Raw genomic sequence first — 18,675 nt, forward strand, 5'->3', positions numbered from 1 at the left:
AAAAAAAAAAAAAAAAAAAAAAACGCTGGGTACGCTGATCCCACACATGCCACAGGAGCTTGCCCCGCGCAGGCCACTGAGACCGGTGTGGCTGTCCCTGGCAGCCCCGCCCACCACACGAACACCTGGTGCCTGGGGAGGCACACTCGTCCCTGCCATGAGACAGTGGGAACATCTGTTTCAGGACACCAGACTGAAGATGGAAAGAGGGAGCTGAGAGCTCCAAGAGCCATATTCTACCCCACCGCCAATGGCAAGAGCAGAAAGCCCGAGCAGGCAGGAGCCGGAGAGCGGGCAGCCCGAAGGGCACAGGAAACTGAGTGCAGACATGGGCCCATCTCAGCCAGGCTGAGTGTCTCGTGGGTGTCCACGTTCACGCAAGCTCAATGAAGTGCACGCCAGAAGCCTTGGTGCCCCCCTCCCCCACCGTGTGAGGGACTTGGGATAAACCCTGAACCCAGCAGCTCTGCTGGGACTTCAGACTCCAGTCCCCACCCAGGTGCGCCACAGGGAGCCAGCCCGTGCCCTGCTGCGCCCTCCACTCACCAAACAAGCTGCTGAGCGACGAGTCTGTGGGGTCACTGGGGCACCACTGGGGGTCATGGGTCGGGGAGGCGATCCAGTCGGGCTGGGGGCTGCTGGACGGGGAGGGAAGACTCTTGGAGCTGTCACTGCCATTCAGTTTTGCTGGAGAAAGAGGGACTCCCTCACCTGTCAGCCAAAACGCAGGATCAGAGATGGCATGGTGGGTGAACAGCACCCCACTTCCCCCACCCACCACCCAGAAATCAGCAGAGTGGCACAAGCACTGGATGTGTGGGGTGGGGCCCATGGAGGACCAACAGGACTGGCCTGCAGAGGGGGCCTGTGGAGGCAGGAGCCATGTGCCCACCTCAGGGAACGGCAGTGGCCACAACTATGCTGATGGGGCAGACCCTGTGCACCCCCAATGCTCTTGCTGGCGCCGACACCAACCACACTAGCACACACCAGTGCGCACGTCTCCATGTCACCAACAGAAGTAAGGTGCAAGGGGGAGAGCTAAGTTCTCTGTGAATCCACAGCCCAAAGCAGACCAGCAAGTGCCGTCCCTCCCATGGAGTCCATCCACCCCCCTGCCAGGACCCGCACAACCTCAAGCCATCCACCCAGATTCAGAACCAGCCAGAAAAAGGCCCCATCTGAGCCGTGGGCTGCAGAAGCCTGGCGGGCCTGCTCTCTGTCCTTGAGACCGTGAAGAGCCACAGTACCCATCTGCTCCTCATCCGCTGGGGCTGCCCCCTGCCAGGATGGGCAGCACCCCACAGGCGGCAGATGCTCCACACTCAAGAGGGAACGCTGGACAGGGGTGTGCCCAGCAAGTGTGCAGACACCCCGGCGGGAAGTCAGAACCCCACGGGCCCTCACCGTACTGGCCAGAGCTGATGGCAATCTCGATGATGGAGTCGCTGATGTGTGTGGCGGGCTCGCCCTGTGAGAGCACGTCCTCGGGCGGCCCGGGCAGGGAGATGTCCAGCAGCGCAGAGACGTTGGGTGGGGACAGGCGGCTGCTGGAGCCCTCGGGCGTAGGCAGGGGTGCGGGGGGCCCATTGTGGAGAGGAGCCTTGGACAGCTCGGATAGGGACAGCACGGGTGAGCCCTGGATGGGGTGGGCGGGGAGCACAACAGATGATCAGGAACACAGAATCGAAAATTGGTCTCAGCCCCACATGGCAGTGACTGAGTGACAGGAGATTCAACAGAAATATGAGAACACCACATCACCTCTTCCTGCTCTGCAAGATACACACTCAGTGGATTCACTTCTCCTGAAACCACACTAGCCATGGCAGCCTTGGAGGGCCAGGCTGAGGGGGGCAGTGGCCAGGGAAGGGGGGGAGGTGGCTGGCCCTGCCTCCATGGCCGGCGGGACAGCTGGTAATCAGGGCAGAGGAGTGCCTGGGAGCACTACGGCTGACGACTTCCATTCCTCTGGCCCCAAACAGTCCTTCCAGGAGTGCGCCTGAAACAGGCCACCTTGCGAAGGGGCAGGAAGCCTCAGATGGGAGCTATGTGTTCGTCTGTATAGGCGAGGTGGGTGGAAGAATGGTGCTGCGGGGCCTCGAGGGATGTGTGTTCTTGCCACCACGTGGTAGTCCAGGGGAGCAAGGCTAGGGCCGCGGGAAGACCATGGGGGTGGGGGGCCTGGCATGGAGGGGGTCCTAGAGCAGCTGCACTGCTCCAAGGCAAAGAGCACCCTCTACCTGGAAACCATCCGTCACCGGCTCCTGCTCAGGCCTCGAGGGAACACTGATGAACGGGTCGCTTGTGCCCTACAACGACACGAGGAAAGCCAGTGGGCCCCACGCCCACAGGCTCCTAGCAGCCAGAGAGTCAGGAGGCTACTGCTGTCAAGGTTAGGTCACCAAGTCCCCACAAGTGAGGCTGTCCATTCAAAGAGCAACCCCAGTCCCAGTAGAGCCTGAGCATGGGGGACAGGGGGGGTCAGAGGCGTGTGTGTCAGGGAGGCACGGGGCGTACTGCCAGCCGGTGCGGCCAAAGCTACCTCGCGAACTGAGTGACGTCTGCAGAGAGACAGAGCTCTGTGCCTGTCTCGGCATCACAGCAAGCCTGTCCCACTGCGTCCGTCCATGGCTCTCTCCTTGGGGCCACACGGCGCTCACCCATGCCACAGCCTCCCTGGTCCAGGCACTCTCCTAGAGCCTCTCAGGGCCCATCACCTCCTCAGGCAGAACTGGAGTTCAGCATGACCTCAGTCCCATGGCCTCAGCACCCACCCTTCTAGAAAGTGACTGACCTGTCCCAGAAGGAAGTGGGGATGCGGAAAAGCCATTCTAAACATACTTACCCCGACAGTGGGGATGGAATCTCCATTCTGGTGGGTGCTGGTGGAGTCCTGACCTGGGACGGTGGGGGCCACCTCATCTGAAGACAGTGGAGAGATGCCAGACAAGCCCTCAGCGTCCAACACAGGGAGGGGGCTCCCGGGGATGATGCCGGCACTTTTAGCTGCTAAGTCGATAGCACCTGACAACAGAAAGGACATTTAGAACCTCAGTTCCAGGGACACCCTGACAGGTGCCCCAAGGGGCTCATGAACAGCCTCTCCCTCACACCTCATTTCCAAGCAAGGACAGAGGCTCTAGTGTTCTCCCTGAACAGCAACAAGACACACCGGCTTGGAGGCAAACAGAAAGCTCGCTCGGAACCCTCCCGTGGTGTCTGTCGTGCTGGTGACAGAAACTTACTGGCCAGGTGGCCCGTGGCCGGGGGTGGAAGGACCTTGGGCACAATCGGCCGAGACAGGGCTGCTTTGGTCAGGGAAGACTGGATGGGCCTGAACGAGCCTCTCCCTGCGGGGAAAGAGCAGAAGCAGATGCATCAGCCCGCACCCTCCGAACGCACAACGGGGGCCATGGAGCGTTTCCTTTCAAGCCACAGTCATGGGAGCTGAACCTCGTCGGAAGCCGACTTGGAGAAGTCCCAGGTCAGACAGGCTCCGACGAGGAGAAAGTCCCAGGCCCCGGGGAACAGCACCAACGCGCTTGCTGGAGCTGCCGGAAGGCCGCAGTCCGCACGCCACACCATGGGGGGCCTTTTGGGGGGGGTGCGCCTGACCCGAGTGGCAGGCAAAGCCGCAAATCCTGCACAAGGACTCTGCCGCTGCAGCTCGGCCCCCCCACCAGATTTTCTGCAGCTGAGAGCATGAGGAGAAGCCATCGACGCTCACAGTGCCTACGCAGCGCGCGTGTCACTCAGCCGTGCCCGCTCTGTGAGACAGCGTACTTCCCAGAGCCGGGGCCCCTCCCACACCACAGACCTGCCCACACACCACCACCCACCGGGCGTCCGCGCCTGCCCCTCTGTGGCCCGGGCCCAGCACACTCAGGCTTTGTGGACAGAAAGGACAAAGGGATGCTCGGGATGTCCTGCAAAGACCCGAGGACACCAACACCTGCCGTTCCCGAAGACAGGGCCACGCACAAGAAAGGCGTGAACAATTACCCAAGGAGCCCAGATGCTTACCAGTCACGGAGGAATTGGACAGGATGGAAAAGGAACAGACATTGTGGGACTGGTGCTCAGATGGTCGAGGAAGCAGTGTTCTCTGTGGAGAGAAGAATGTCAATAATCAGACGACGGATAGACCCCGGTGCCAGTAATCACTCAGGAAACCAGTGACGGGCCATAAGGGACATTCCAGGTGAGAGGGAGCTGAGCGTGTCCAGATGGGGGCTCTGGCTCGAGGACACTGAGGACAGCTGTGCCCGTGGACCCCGAGCCCCTGAACACCGGGCCTCTCTGAAAAGAACCCAGAGTAGCCAACCTTCCACAGAGAACACTGGAGGGATGCCAAGATGGCCCAATGCTAACTCAGAATGCCCTCCCAGTGCTGTATGCCCGTCATGAGCATTGGGCGTGGACTCTTCCAAGACACATCCCCAGATCTGGGCCCCTTCGAGCTCCTGGCAACACGGATGACCTAAGGGCGTGAGGCACTCCGACCCATCGCTGATGCAGTGCCCGCCCTCCCTGCTCATGGGCCCCGGTCCCCTGGTTCTGAGTCATGCAGGGCCAGTATGGCGGCTGCCACCTCACAGGGAATTACGGAAACCGCTGGCTGGGTTGTAGAAATAAAATATTAACACAAAGTATCTGCCGCATCATCAGACACTCCTGGCTCTGGGTGCAAGGTGCATTCTCTGCTAAGGATGCGTGCGAAGGATGTCTCCTTGCCCCTTGGGGTCAGCACAGAGCAGAGAGGAGGGGGTACTACTGGGTTGCCAACGACACGGAGGGCCAGGTCTCTTCAGGTGCCAGGAGGCAGCGGGGTGACCTGGCAAGGAGCTGTGGATGCACACCGTCTGGAAAGGCAGCAGGAAGTGCAAGGCTTGGTCACGGCCTGCCACCCTGTCCTGCTGCCGGGAAAGCAGCAAGGAAATGAAGGGCTATGTGCCACCGACACTTTCTATCAAAACAGTAAACGCAGAAGACCATATACTATGTGTGGTTCCATTCGTGTGAAATGCTCAGAAGAGGCCAATCCCCAGGGACAGAGAGCCTGAGTGTAGAGAGTGCTTGCCCCGGGTGGGGGGGCGCACCTGAGGAGATGGCTACGGGCTTTCCTTGTGGAGAGATGGAAATGTCCTGGATCAGACAGCGGGGATGGCTGCCCTACCTGCGAGCCCTTCAGACCTTTGGACTGCGTGACCCACGCATTGATAATCAAGCTGTTACAAAGCTAAACAAACACCACCACAGGCCATGCAGGCTCGCAACCCTGGACCAAGAGCCGAAGAGCCACAGAACCACCGTCCAGCCGGGGCGGATTCACGTACTTCACCAACTGTGCCGGTACAGACTCGGCCTGCGCATGTGCACACAAAACTTGGGACCTAGAATACAGCAGTCCCCGAATCTGCAGGGCACGTGTCCCAAGACTCCCGTGGGCGCCTCAAACTGCAGATGACATCAGTCCTACACCTACTATTGTTTTCCTACAGAGACGTAACTGCGACAAAGTTTAATTTGTAAGTTGGGCAGGTAACAATCGAACAACAACAATTGATAATAAAACAGAACAATTCTATACACTGAAACAAAAGTTCCATCAGCGAGGTCTCCCTCCTCTCTGCCCCCGTGAGCGAGTGATGCAGGCACGTGACGTACCGCTGACGCTCTGATGACGTGTCAGGAGAATCACCCGCATCCTGCTGACCTTGGCTACAGACCACGGGAAGCAGAACCGAGGATAATGGGAGGACTGCTGTGCATCGTCCTGCCTGAGACCTGCCACGCAATCTCTCCTTTCTACGTCAATTAAACTCGAGAGGAAGAGATTTCTGAGAGACTAGCAAGACGAACAGAGACCTGTACGTTTATCGCCAAACAACCCACATCCATACGTTTCTAAGCTTGGAGTCGTTACAGAATTCCCACCTCACCCGCACTCGCAGGCCTCTCGCTCTCGGGCTGTGCCCTTGGGTCTGCAGACAGCTTCCACGGGGCCTCTGGCCTTTAGTGCCGTTGAGCTCAGGAAAGTCTGGCCTCTGGCCACTCTATCTACCCTGTCAACTGCCTCTTTGGGCTGCGCATTTATAAATAGCAGCTCCGAGAGTCCTCGAATATATCCTAAAGTGGGACACGTGGGACTTGAATCCCTGGGACTGCCTGTCTTTTTTACAAGTGGTTTACGTGCTGTGCCAAGATTCTCGTTATTTCAGGGAACAGTCAGGGTCCCGTTACTACTCTGTGTGTCCTCTGCATAAGAAAGAAGGAGGGGCCGAGGACTCCCTGTGGCACAGACGCACGCCGGTGCCCTGACCTGGACCACCAGGGGCTTCCGCAGGTGCCGGTTCCGCAACTTCCTGGGCTTAGGCAGGAAGAAATCCGACTGCATCTGCAAGGAGACAGCGCGGGCGTGAGAGCGTGCCCCCAGACGCAGGGCCCCCCGCCGGCAGCGTGCCCCCCGCCCCACTTACGCTGATGGAGTTCAGGTGCTGACGGAAAGTCAGTTCTGTTTCTTTACTGGGAGAGTAGAGCTTCCCGTGGCGGCTGTTGGGTGGCAGAGTGGTCGGGACAGCAAAAAGGCCGCCGTCTGAGTCACTGCTGCCTGTGCTGGAGGGGCCCGCCACCAGCAGGGGTCTTGGCGGGTTTCTCAGACCTAGAAGCCAAGAGACCGCAAACACAAGCACTCACTGGACACCGTCACCAGCGCGAATGCAGGTCGCTCTCTCCGGAAGAAAACCGGAAGAAACAGGGACAGTTGATTCCGTTTGCTTGAAAGGCATTTCCTAGATTTCAGTCCCCAAACCCTGCCTTCCTATCCTTCTCCCTGAAACCCCAGTTCCCACCGTAAGTGAATCATGGCTCTGAGAGCACAGCAGCACTCTGCCACTTTGATCCCCGGTAGGAAGGGCAAATAGGCCTGCGAGGACATGTGACAGCTAGAAGAACCTTCTAGACCACCTAGCATAGACCAGAGGTCAGCAAGCTTTCTCTGTAAAGGGCCAGAGAGTAGCTGCCTGGCTGGTGGGCCTTCCAACCCGTGCTGCCCTGGGCTCTGCAGCTGGAGCGTGGCCGTCCTGACGGCGAGCAGGCTGTGGGCTGCGGTTGGCCGGTCCCCGTTCTAAATCTTTATTGTACCAAGGACAGCCCGGACATAAAGGGACAGAAAATGTTTATTTTGGAGCCACTGTTCTGAGACTCTGCTTTCATTACTGTGGGTGCCGCTGCGTACACCCTCAATCCATGTAGGGACAGGCCCCTTTTCCTTAGTTTTTATTTGCAAAGCTGTGAAATTAAGCTCAGGCCCTCTGAGCACCAGTCCGGACTCTCTCACTGCAAGTGTCTTGGTCTAGAAACATCCTCCATTCAGAGACAGAAAGGATGGTAAAGACCACATAAAATTACAACAATTTGAAGTCAGAGTGGAGGACAGGAAGGAGTACCATCGCTACCTGAGTCCTGACCTGCACAGACACCTGATCCAGGCTCAGTTACCCCGGAGGCCCCCACACAGCACTCATTCCACAGGAAGGCTATTCGCCACACAGAGAACACATAAAGCCGGTGACACGCTCGGAACAGAAAATAAGCCGGGGCACCTGGGTGGCGCAGTTGGTTGAGTGTCTGACTCTCGATTTTGGCTCAGGTCATGATCTTGGGGTCGTGGGATCGAGGCCCACGTTGGGCCCCGTGCTGGAACTTGCTTGAGATTTTCTCTCCCTCTCCCTATGCCCCTCCTGCTCATGCTCTCTCTCTCTCAAATAAATATATCTTAAAAAAAAAAAAAACCACACAAAACAAAACCCTAGAAACTGTTAACACACAGGATACTAGATGTGTTCAGCGAAGACGTGATCACACCTGCGTGGGTCAGATTAAGGACAGATGCGGGACTGCTTCTTGTATGAGGCACGTGGCCCTGACGCAGAGACGCCTGCTGACGCAGGACGTTCAAGGTGACCAGGATGGCCAGTGTCCCAAAGTGAGAGCACACACCCACAGGGATGGTAACGCAGCCCTTCACGCCTGGCGTGGAGGTCTCCCAGGCTTGGCACACGGAGGACATGGCAGTCCTCAACCTGTCGTCTCAGGTACCAGAAAACCCAAGGAATGACCCTGCAAGGAAGTTACTCCCTGGCTACAACTCGGACAAAGGACCAACAGTTCAGACTGGCAGGTCAGCCCACCTTTCCTTCCAAGACTGAGGGAAACGGCTGGGGAATCCCTTACCTCCGGGCCTCACTCTTCAAACATAAAAGGAGACAGTCCCTTCTCAGGCTTTCAGCCACAGATTCAGCATGTTACGGAGGCTTCCACTGACCTCACAAAGATCCCCCAAGGTGACCAAACTAGCAAGGGCCACCCTGTGTTTCCGAATGGCTCCAGTACCCCAGGACCCGAAGCCTTATGCGACAGGCCCAGTGCTCACCCTCCCTGCAAGAGGTGGGGATTTCTCTTCCGACACGCCATCAGCGCGATGGCGACCCACTGAATGGGGCCAGGGGTCAGGCATCCTGTGCCCTCAGCTCAGGCACAGCCCCCACGTGCAGAGACAGGCGGGATGGCCGAGCCTCACCTGAGGAGCAAGGCGTGGAACTGGGAGAGAAGGTCTTGCTGTTGCGGAGGGCAGTCTGGCTGCGCGGGCAGCGGGGGCTCCGGGAGCTGACGGTCACCACCTTCCCTGGGGGCGTAGCTGACTGCTCCTCCTGGGTGGGCCTCACTGAAGCCGTGGAGCTGGTGTTCCCTTCTGGAGCCTGGGACAGAAATGGGCCACAGCAAAAGCCGGACTCAGCCTGCGAACGATGGTTCAGGGAGGGGGGCCCAGAGCTGGAGGCGTGAGGAGCTCCAACGGGCTCTGAGATCACATATCCCCCGAGGCAAAGGTCAGCATTCCTGACGTCACTTGGCAGCATGCCACTTTTAACCGCCACAGGCTGGTAGGTCCTCTGGGGAACAACCGTTCTCCCTCCTGGCTTCATGGCCTGCAGGTGGTACGGACAGGCAATCCCATCACGTGGTGAAAGCAGGCGGGAATGGGGGAAGGCCAAAGGAGTTGCTGCATAGTGGGGACGGACACGAACTCGTCTTTGTAAAAAGCCTGCCTAAGAGAACCGCAGTGGCCTCTCCCGATTGTGACTCAGAGGAAGGAAATACAGATTTAATTTCTAGAATTATAACAGTCACAGCTGAGGAGCCCTCTGCTGAGTCAGGATGCCAATCTCAGAGGTTCTGCGGCCCAGGCTCAGGCTGCACTCAGTGCCAGGGTCCCCGCCACAGAGCCACCCCTTCCACCCCACCTCTGTCCTCACCCTGGTGATCTCAGTCTCCCCAGCACCCACTCTCCAGGGCCACCGGGGCCAACCTTCCTTTGAAATTAGGAAACCCCCTTCCTCTGCTTTTGGCACAACCCTGCCTGCTCTGCTTGCTCAGTGCCCAATCCTGACCCACATTTTCCTTTCTGTGGGACCCCTGCCCACCCCTCACCCTGCTCTGTCCCCTCCTGCTTAGCTTATTCAATCTCACCATCCAACCACGCCCCTGCATGCCCAGCCACCTCTGGCCAAGGTCCTGCTTGGCCAGAGGACTGGGTGTGGGCCGCACTGGCTTGGCAGCGCTCTGCCACTGTGGGGGGCCTGCAGGACCAGCCAGCCCGTCTTTCACACAGGGACTCCGAGCTCAGCTCCGGCCTCTACCCAGTGGTTCTCCCAGCTGAGCTACATCACAATCAGCTGAGGAGGGGGGCAGAGAACGTGGACCTCTCACGAGTCCCCCGGCAATGCAGAGGCCGCTGCTGGGGCCCTACTCTGGGCCGTGGCTCTGAGCGCCCTGCTCTGAGTCCTCTGCAGTATTCCCAAGCCGCCCCACAGTCCTCTCCCAGTCAAGGCCAAGGCCAGGGCCTACGTACCCTGCTGTCACAGGCTCCTCGGGAGCTGGCCTCCCTTGGCCCCCTCTCCGGAATGCTAGACACGCTCCTGTCCCTCCGGTCTCCTCACCTCCAGGAGCCTCACTCTAGAACGTTTTCTAAACTCATCATCTGTCCGTTCACCCCAGCGCTACCCATGCCTGCCCGCAGGGCACCAGCCTCCCGAGCACTACCTCTAAAGGCCACTGCTCCCGCTCGGGCCTCCCCCTAGGCCCCTGCAGTCTCCACCCAGGTCCCACCACCCCGTGGGAGCCACCTCTCCCACGGCACTGACTCAAGCTCATCCCCGCACACGCGCTCTACCGGGTACCCTCTATGCGGCAAAAGCTGCGCAGGGATGAGGCCAGGGAGAGGGTGGAGGAGCCGGGCAGAGCGCACATGGAGGGCTGTCTGTCCAGGAGAAGCAGAAGCTGTGCTGTGCAGACGTGACTCAGCACTCGTGGGTCCACAGGGTCCCCATAGCCCATTCTGTCCCCAGGCTCCACTTCCTCCTGGCCCCCATGTTCCGTTCCCTGGGCCGCTGCTCCCGAACTGGTGAATCCCCGCGTTCCCAAACACTCAGCACACACTGCACCTCAGGAGCCCCTGCTTTAGACTCAGTTCTCTTGCACCCCAGAAAGCCCACTGGGTTTTCTCTCGCCAGTGGCATCCTCCACCCCGTGTCTGCAGACGAGATGCCCCAGGACGGGGTCACAGCCACTCCCCAGGCTTAGGGACCAGCCACCACGGAGCCCCCTGAGGAGCTCCAGAGCCCTTCACCCAGCCCCCAAGCGCTGTCCCGGCACCCCGTCCGTCCCCTCCCAACTCCAATCCCTCCTCGGAAGCTGTGCCACCGTGCTCCCAGGACAGCCATTCTCAAGCACCAACGACCCTGCCATTTCCTCCGCTGCAATCTGCGAGGTTCCTGCCTGGCTCCTGGCCATAGCGACGGTGTCGCCTCTGCACACATGGTGCCGCTGGCCAGCAGGGACAGCTCAGCATCATCATGAAGCCTGACAAGGAATGGCTTCTTGGTCACTGTGGTCTTTGAAGCCTTGTGTGAGCCACGGAGGACAGGGCCTGTGTCTGCAGCGAGCTGGAGCCCTCTCCACAAAGCCTGGCTCGAGGGAAGGACATGTGTCCTGCCCGGTCACCCGGGTCCCCGCCTCTCTCCCCCCAGGACCCAGCTGTCCACCTGGGAATGCCAGGAGGGCTGTGCCTTGACCCACACTCACCAGCCTGGGGTTGACCTCGGTGGAGATGAGCTTCAAGAGGCAGCTGAGAAGGCGCTGCTTGTGGAAGGTGGAGGGCGGGGAGCTGGTGCAGGGCCCCTGGGCCTGCCCACCGGGGGCCTGGCCCTCAGGGCCCAGCACAGCAAGCCAGTCATACTCCAGCTGCAGCTTGTTCGGTTTGCCCATCATGAGGTAGACTTCAGCCAGCGTAAGGCTTTCAGAGGTCTGCAGGTTCCAGCCCTCCTCACGGAGCTGCTGGGCTAGCCGGCTGGCAGGGACATCCTTCGGAGGCTTGGCAGCAGACTGTCCCTGAGGTGAGGGATCCGAGGGATTCACCTTCTCCTGGGGCTCCTCGGCAGGGGCGTCTGCTGAGTCTTTAGTGCAAACATCCGGCTGGAGCCTGGGGCCGGGCTGAGGCTCTGGACCCGGTAGGGCACGGACAGGGGATAGTGCCCCAGCCCGGGCGAGGTCAGCCACCTCTGCACTGCTGGGGAGGCGGGTCTCTGGGGAGGTGCACCCTGAGGGCCGCAAGTCTGCACAGCGGCACTGCTCGGGGATGATGAGGTCCTGACAGGACTTCATGTAGCGCGGGAAGGGGTCAAGGAGGGAGAGCTCATCTTCCAGCTCTGGCACCTGGCCACAGGCGCACGTCACATCCCCAGGCTCTCGGGCTGGGCCGTCCCTGCCCTCTGCAGGAGCAGCCCTGGCAGTCTTCTCAAGCCGTCCCCCGGCATCTTGGAGCCCCGGGGGCAGCCTGTCAGGAGTGTCTAGGCTGCTGAGGCTCAGGGCGGCCCCCTCCCCAGGGGCACTTTCAGGGGAACTCTCTCCAGAGCTCTGTGAGGCGTCGGTGGAAGGAGGGGGACGTCCTGGGCCCTTGCCCTCGGCACCACCCCGTGGACACTTCACCTGGCCCCTGGCCGTGCCCTGCCCACTCTGGATGCCCAGGATCTGGGCCGGAGGCAGCGTGTGGGCATCCTTGGAGCTCTGCTTGCACCGGCCACCCTCCTGCCAGTGCACAGTGCAGAAGGCCTTGGAGTGCACGACTCGGGCCACTCCCGGCAGCGGTGTGAGCGTGCAGCTTTCTCCTGGGAACAGGTGCAGCGCCACCTTCTCCTGCGATGGCTCCGTTCGCAAGTGCTGCAGCTGCCGGTCCTCGAGCGTCTTCCGCTGAGAGCGCAGTCAAGGAGCAGCCGCAGGAGCAGGCCCCGCTGTGCGCCGCCGGGCCGTGGGAAGGGCGCGAGCCGGGCACTTTTCTCCTTCACCAATGGCACACCCAGTGGGCACCCTCCCGGCAGGGACGGAGGCTGGCAGGCGGCCAGGGACACAAGAAGCCTGGGGCTGTGTCCTTGCTTGTTTTACTCAACCTGCTGGCAGGGATGCTCTGTGCGCCCCGCAGCCCTGCCACGGAGGCCAGCCGTGGGCCGCTTGCGCTGTAGCAGTTCAGTGCCCATTCTGCGCCGCCCACGGGGCCCCGTGCACTCAGAAAAGGATACGACCCGCACTTCGTGGAGTGCCCACTTCTGTTTCAGGAACTCAATGAGGCTGGAGACCTTCCGGTGGAGCTCCACAATCATCCTGCAGAGAGACCACAAGCAGGACAGGGCGGCCATTACAGGGGAGGGACCCTCCTGAGGAGTACGAGGCTGTGGCCACAAGAACAGACAAGGTCACGGACTGCGGAAAGGGCGTCAAAGGAGGGGACGGAGGCACGGTGCCCTGCAGGGCCACTGAGTCCTTTTCTTAAAAACTAGCCCTTTAAGTGGAGAGCACTAGAGATTCACGTGAATCTCACGTCCCCTTTACAGGTCGTACGAGATCTCTCCCAGGACGTGGACCATGCTACAACCCACCACCCTGCTCTGTCAGCACCCTTTGGATCCAGGAAGCTGGGCCTGGCCAGCCTGAATGAACAGCGAGAGAGTTTAAGTCCATGTTTAAGCAAGAAGTCCTGACACAGATGAAGCACCAGGCTTGGCGTGAGCAGCCAGGCAGCAAGCTATACTGTCCCCTTACGAGAACCGTGAACAACAGGCATGCCTGACCGGCCGCGGAGGCTGGGGGAGCGGGGGGCGGGGTGGGTACGAGGTTTTGGGGTAATGAAATGTCCTGGAGCCAGAGAGAGGGGAAAACCTTACAACACCGTGTGAAGGTACTCAGTGCCCTGAGTCAGAAACCCTAAAACGAGTAACAGCTAATTGTAGGTTAGGAGAATTCCACCTCAATCAAAAAAGAGGTCTAACGTCTACATGAAAAACGGTCCACACTCACAATGATGCCCTGTGTCTACGTTAGACACAGATCTTCAGAGAGATGCTAAGACAGCCGTGAAAGGGGTTTTGAGGGGAAAGATTCTGTCGCCATCAACCTGCTAACCACATGTCTTTGTCTCCCGTGCTTGGGCCGAAAGCCCCTGCCAGGCGTGGAACTGCAGCTCTCAAGGCTTCCAGGACCCCCAGGTGTGAGGCCCCTCCCCCATGTGCTGTCAGTGCCCTAGGGGAACCCCACCTCTCCCCTGAGATGCCAAAGGCCACTGTTACCTGAGCCTTGGGTTCTGGGCCAGGCTCTGCACGCGGGCCCAGGCATGGTTGTTCCTTGGCTGCAGCTCGACCGGGACCTTCAGGGGCAGGCGCACTGGCTTCTGGTCCTCTTCGTCACTCAAGCCTGTGACAAGAAGGGGCGTGAGAGCCTGGCACACGTGAACCTTGATGCAGAACGCCACAGGCTTGGCCACACAACTAACAGAATCAACGAGGAGCTCTGGGCAAACAGCCGTGTCTGAAAGCAAGGCTGGCAGAGAAGGCTGCAGGGACCCATGCTCTGAAAGAATGCCAACATGGCCGCGTGCGCATTTGCAAGCCAGAGCCATATACCAGGCCGCAAGAGGCCACTAGAGACCTGCTCATGACACGGGCGGGCACTTTGTCTGAAAAGGCCATGGCTTCTGAGCTAAACTTGATCTCCTAAGGGGACACACTGCTGTGACAAAGGGTTTCAAGTCCAAGTGCTGCTAACGGGCAGGAACAGATGAAGCAGACTCAGAGCCACTGGGAGACACTTCCAGCTCGCCCTCTCCATTGTCACAGGGAGCAGCCCCACCTCCGAGATCACATACCGTCCGGGTCACAGAGCTTCTTCAGCGCACGGCACATGGGCGCTTTGATCCGCAGGTTTCTCCCTTTGTAGCGCACAGTGGTGGCCCTGGGAAGAGTTTGAGGGAAAACAGTGAGACCTCTCAGTGAACAGCCGCTCCTCACCGAGCACATACAGAAGGGCCCGTGAGAGCTTGGACAGATGAGGGCCCTGGCTGAGGGTCCTCAAGAAGCTCCCGGGGTCACAGGCAGCTGCACACGGTGAGACCACACTGGGATTCTGGAGGTCCCACTGTTTTCCTGCCCAAGCCTCACGCTGCAAAGAGGACGTCGGCCCTTCACAGGAAGCGTGCCCGACCTCCGGCCTGGCAGGTGGTGTGGCACCAGCTGCTGTCCATCCCCGGAAAGCCCACTGTGCAGGAGCCCGTCAGACGTCAAATGCACACCCTTCTCTCCTCCTCCTGCTCGTCCTCGGGGTCCCTCGAGAGCAGAAAGTGTGAGCCCCCCTTGAGGCGGCCACCACTCCCCATCAGCAACTCTCTGTGGTCCCTCTGTCAGCCACACCAGCGGGGCGCAAGGAACAGTCGCCACTCACAGCCCCTAGACACAGTGCCGCTTGTTCGCGCTCTCCAAAACGCACCTCAGGCAGGCCCCGGATCTGTCACAGCTGGGGATAACACTCTGTGTGAACAGCGCCATGGCCAGAACTTATATAATGTTAGAATAACACAAAATGAAGAATTTCCCTGTAACTGATGAACGGAACAGCACAAAAAGAGCTCCTTTCAAAAAACACACTTGGTGGGGCGCCTGAGTGGCTCAGTGGGTGAAGCGTCTGCCTTCGGCTCAGGTTGTGATCTCAGGGTCCTGGGATTGAGTCCCGCATCCGACTCTCTGCTCAGCTGGGAACCTGCTTCTGCCTCTCTCTGCCCCTGCTTGTGTTCCCCCCTCTCTCATTCTCTGTCAAATAAATCAATAAAAATCTTAAAAAAAACAAAACCAAAAAAACCCAAAAAAACCCTGGAAAAATCAACACACACTCGGGATGCTTTGCATATATACTCAAGAGAGCTTGGCTGTTTTGAAAAATGATAGTGAAGTCACGACAACTCTGGAAGGCTGGGGGACCTGGAGGGATGCTGCGGCCCTTGCTCTGCTTGGAAGAGAAGTCATGAATGGTGCACCCAGGCTAGCGCTTCTGTTACAAAGTTTCCGTGGAACCCCGAGAAGTCACAGGAAAGGCTCTGGCCAAGCTACCCAGTGGCTATAAATGCAGGTTTATATTCTCTAAAAGGCTCTAGCACATGGTATATTGCTTTTATAACCAATTTTTGGAATGTTGTGACCCCTCCAGGAGAGAGCTGCTCTGTCCCAGCCATTTTGTTTCTAAGACAACCTCAGCGATAAAGTTACAGAATGCACGTGGTATGATTCCAAGCATGTGAAAAAAATTATATAAATGTACATGCTTAAATTTGCATTCATACATTTATGCATTTAAAGTCCCTGAGAAAAAAAATTCAGATACACATGAAATTTGTGTCCATGGTTACTTCTGGAGGCGAGTGGGGACAGGTGGCTGGGGTCTACTTGTATGTTAGGGTTAGGGTTTGTACCATTGTACGTTTGTACACAACTGTATTTGTGTATGCCTCACGGAGCTGTAGGACATAGCATTCTGAAGCAGTACTGCCTAAAACTGGAGACCACTGTGCCCACGGCAGTGGCAGGGAGGGCCGGCCCCACGCGCCACTGAGAAGACAAGCCCTAGGTGTGTGCACAGAGCAGAGGAACTGGCCGGCCTCGGGCAGTCCCAAACACAACTTTCACCCTGAGGAAACAAAGCCGCACAACCCTCCTCCTTGGAAGGGAAACAGCTCGGACCCACCCCTAGACAGCAGATTTCACCGTGGCCCCAGAGGGTGTTTAGAAGGCCAAGCAGGGCGGTGCGATGTGGGGGCAGGACTAGGCTGCGGCAGCCAGTCTCACGGATTCCAGCAGCAACGTCTCCACAGCAACTGCCATTGCACGCATGCACCCAAGTACTGGCTGAGCCCCTTCTGTGCAGGGAATTGGACACGGGCATCGTGAGCAGCGCTGAGCCATGGGCAGGCTGTCAAAGAGACCAGGGAACCCCAGGAAACCCACTCCCGCCACTGTGTCAGGCGGCACGGTTCAGAGGGTCGAGTCTGTGTGGAATGCGCACCTCGCTCTACTAAGCAAACACTTGAGGTGTAGTCACCCCAACCCCGGGGAAACATAGACAGCTAAGTGCTGCTGCGGGGGTGTGAAAGAGAAAGGTGGACTCGGTCCCAGCCGGTCTCCGGCAATGGCTCTGGGGCTGGTGAGCCTCACTGCCCATTACTTGTTGTTGCATTTGTGCCAAACCAACAACACAAAGTGGGGCCGGGGGCGGGGGGGCGCGCACCACCGGGCACCTGTGTTTGTGATAATTACGTTTTCCGTTAAACTGCTCTTTTGTGACTTCCTTTTTTTTTTAGCTTTTTTTTTTTTTAAGTGAAATTGAGCAGCCCCTTCTGTATGACCAGAAGACATCCTGAAATCACAATCCCTTTCCTTTTCTCCCAAATGGAAGTCCTTCCTACGAGTGTCCTGAGGCTAGAGCCTGCCGAGGCAAAGCCCTGCTCTTGCTTGCAGACAGAAGGCCTCGTGGGCCTGGCCACAGTCCTCAAGCCCGCCCTGGAGCTGAGCCACAGCAGGACGACTGCCAGGCCAGGCGCCCCCAGGGCACGGGGCTTTAATAGGCACCGTCTGCAAAAGGCTCACACTTTGACCTCTGATCGAGGGTCACACAGAGGACTGCATGCAACGCCCCCACTGTTGCTGCTTTGACAAAACAGGCAACAGGCTAGTTCCTCTATGTGCACGGGAGTCTGGCTTTCCTTTCTACTACGAGAGGTCTTTTCTCCTTTCTGCAAAGTCACGTGACGAGCCCAGTAAGCCTTTGCTAACTCTATGCTGCTGGCTTGCGACCGTCGTAGTGAGAGGTGACCTCAGGGCTCTCCTCAGTCCTTCTGCTCCCGAATCCTATAGCTCTACAAAGAAAGGACATTCACAGTTCACTGAGGAAGGATGGACGAGAAGTTAGCTGAATCAATCCTCCACGGCCCTAAATACAGGAGCTGTTTTCCACGGGCACCATACTGACCTCCCCCAACTCTGCTTCACCTTTATGGGCCACTGGCTTTGTTCTTGGAAACCAGTATTGGCTGGTGGAAGACTGTAAACATCCATCAGTGGAACAGGAGAGAAACCTGGGGACAGACCCACAGAGTACGGCCCGCTGGCTCACACTAGGGTGCAAAAGCACCAGTGGAGGAAGGACAGGACTTTCAACAGAGGCCCACAGGCCACAAAAACGAACCGCAGCATGAACTGCACGTCGTAGATGACAGAGGGAAATATCAAACCCTAAAACTTTCACAAGGCGACACGGAGCATCACCGTGACTTGCAGGTAGACAAAGAGTTCCTGGAAGTGATGCTGAAGTCAGACTGAGCACCTCCACCCTGCGACAGGCACTAGGAAAGCAGGACAAGCCAGAAGCCAGGAGAACACACTGCTGATCGCCTATCCAACAGAAGACTGGTGTCTACAGCACTTCAAGAACTTTCTCAACTCACTGATAAGGAAACAGGCACAAGATTTGAGCAGGAGTCACCAGAGAGAGACAGATGGGCGAAATGCACAAGAAAGATGCTCAATGTGGCCAGTCACCAGGGAAATGCAGACCGACACCACCAGGAGATACCACCTCCCACCCACAAGGGTGGCTCAAAACAGACTGAGCGCCGAGCGTGGAGAGCACGTGCAGTGACTGGAACTCTCTCTGGAAAGCTGACGGCAGCTCCCTACAAAGCCGGCATGCGCTCACCTGCCGATCTGCCCGGGTGACACGAAACACGAACACCTGGAGGTTTAGAGTAGCTCCTTCTGTGGAACAGCCCATGTTCCTCACTGGGGGACGGATAAACACCACTGTGTGGAGAATGCCAACCTCAGAAGGCCACCCGTGGTGTGACCCCATGTGGAAGGCATTCTGGGAGAGGCAGGGCGACAGGCACACAGAGCAGCTGAGGGGTTGCCGCGGCTGGCCCTAAGCAGGGACCGCGAAGGGGCAGCACGAGGGAGTCTGGGGGTGACAGAACCGGCCAAATCTGCCTCGTGCACCTCCTCAAACTCGGAATGGGAAATGACAGGCCATGTGAAAAGGTTGTCTGCTGGGTGATGCCCTCTCAGTGACATTCTGGAAAAGGCACCTATGCAGACATTGCTGGGGAGGAGTAGCAGCACAGGGGACTCCCGGGGCAGGGACACTATCCTGCAGGAGCCTGTAACGGCGGACACAGGATGCTGTGTCCTACTGTTATATCCTGTCCTGCCGTGCACACACACGTACCGAAGGCACCTGCTTACAGCTCAT

General features: G+C 58.5%; 1 protein-coding gene across 2 annotated transcripts in view; it reads right to left on the reverse strand.

Annotated features, from left to right (window-relative positions):
* The window catches only part of CRAMP1 (cramped chromatin regulator homolog 1), a 56,991-nt gene that overhangs the window by 7,318 nt on the left and 30,998 nt on the right, over positions 1-18,675 (reverse strand). The window contains exons 7-19 of one of the 2 annotated variants that reach the window (XM_073899733.1): positions 14,255-14,340; positions 13,680-13,803; positions 12,636-12,717; positions 11,146-12,303; positions 8,585-8,762; positions 6,483-6,664; positions 6,326-6,400; positions 4,027-4,108; positions 3,249-3,353; positions 2,849-3,027; positions 2,244-2,312; positions 1,408-1,639; positions 547-711 (exon numbers count right to left, since the gene is read on the reverse strand). In XM_073899733.1, coding sequence (XP_073755834.1) covers positions 547-711; positions 1,408-1,639; positions 2,244-2,312; positions 2,849-3,027; positions 3,249-3,353; positions 4,027-4,108; positions 6,326-6,400; positions 6,483-6,664; positions 8,585-8,762; positions 11,146-12,303; positions 12,636-12,717; positions 13,680-13,803; positions 14,255-14,340 — 2,717 coding nt within the window. Of the gene's footprint in view, positions 1-546; positions 712-1,407; positions 1,640-2,243; positions 2,313-2,848; positions 3,028-3,248; positions 3,354-4,026; positions 4,109-6,325; positions 6,401-6,482; positions 6,665-8,584; positions 8,763-11,145; positions 12,310-12,635; positions 12,718-13,679; positions 13,804-14,254; positions 14,341-18,675 lie in introns of both variants that reach the window. The other variant, XM_025877078.2, reaches the window with a different exon arrangement.

Source organism: Callorhinus ursinus, unplaced genomic scaffold (assembly GCF_003265705.2).
Source record: "Callorhinus ursinus isolate GAN/ISIS: 27379988/994484 unplaced genomic scaffold, GSC_fseal_2.0 scaffold13, whole genome shotgun sequence".
NCBI classification, from domain to species: Eukaryota; Metazoa; Chordata; class Mammalia; order Carnivora; family Otariidae; genus Callorhinus; species Callorhinus ursinus.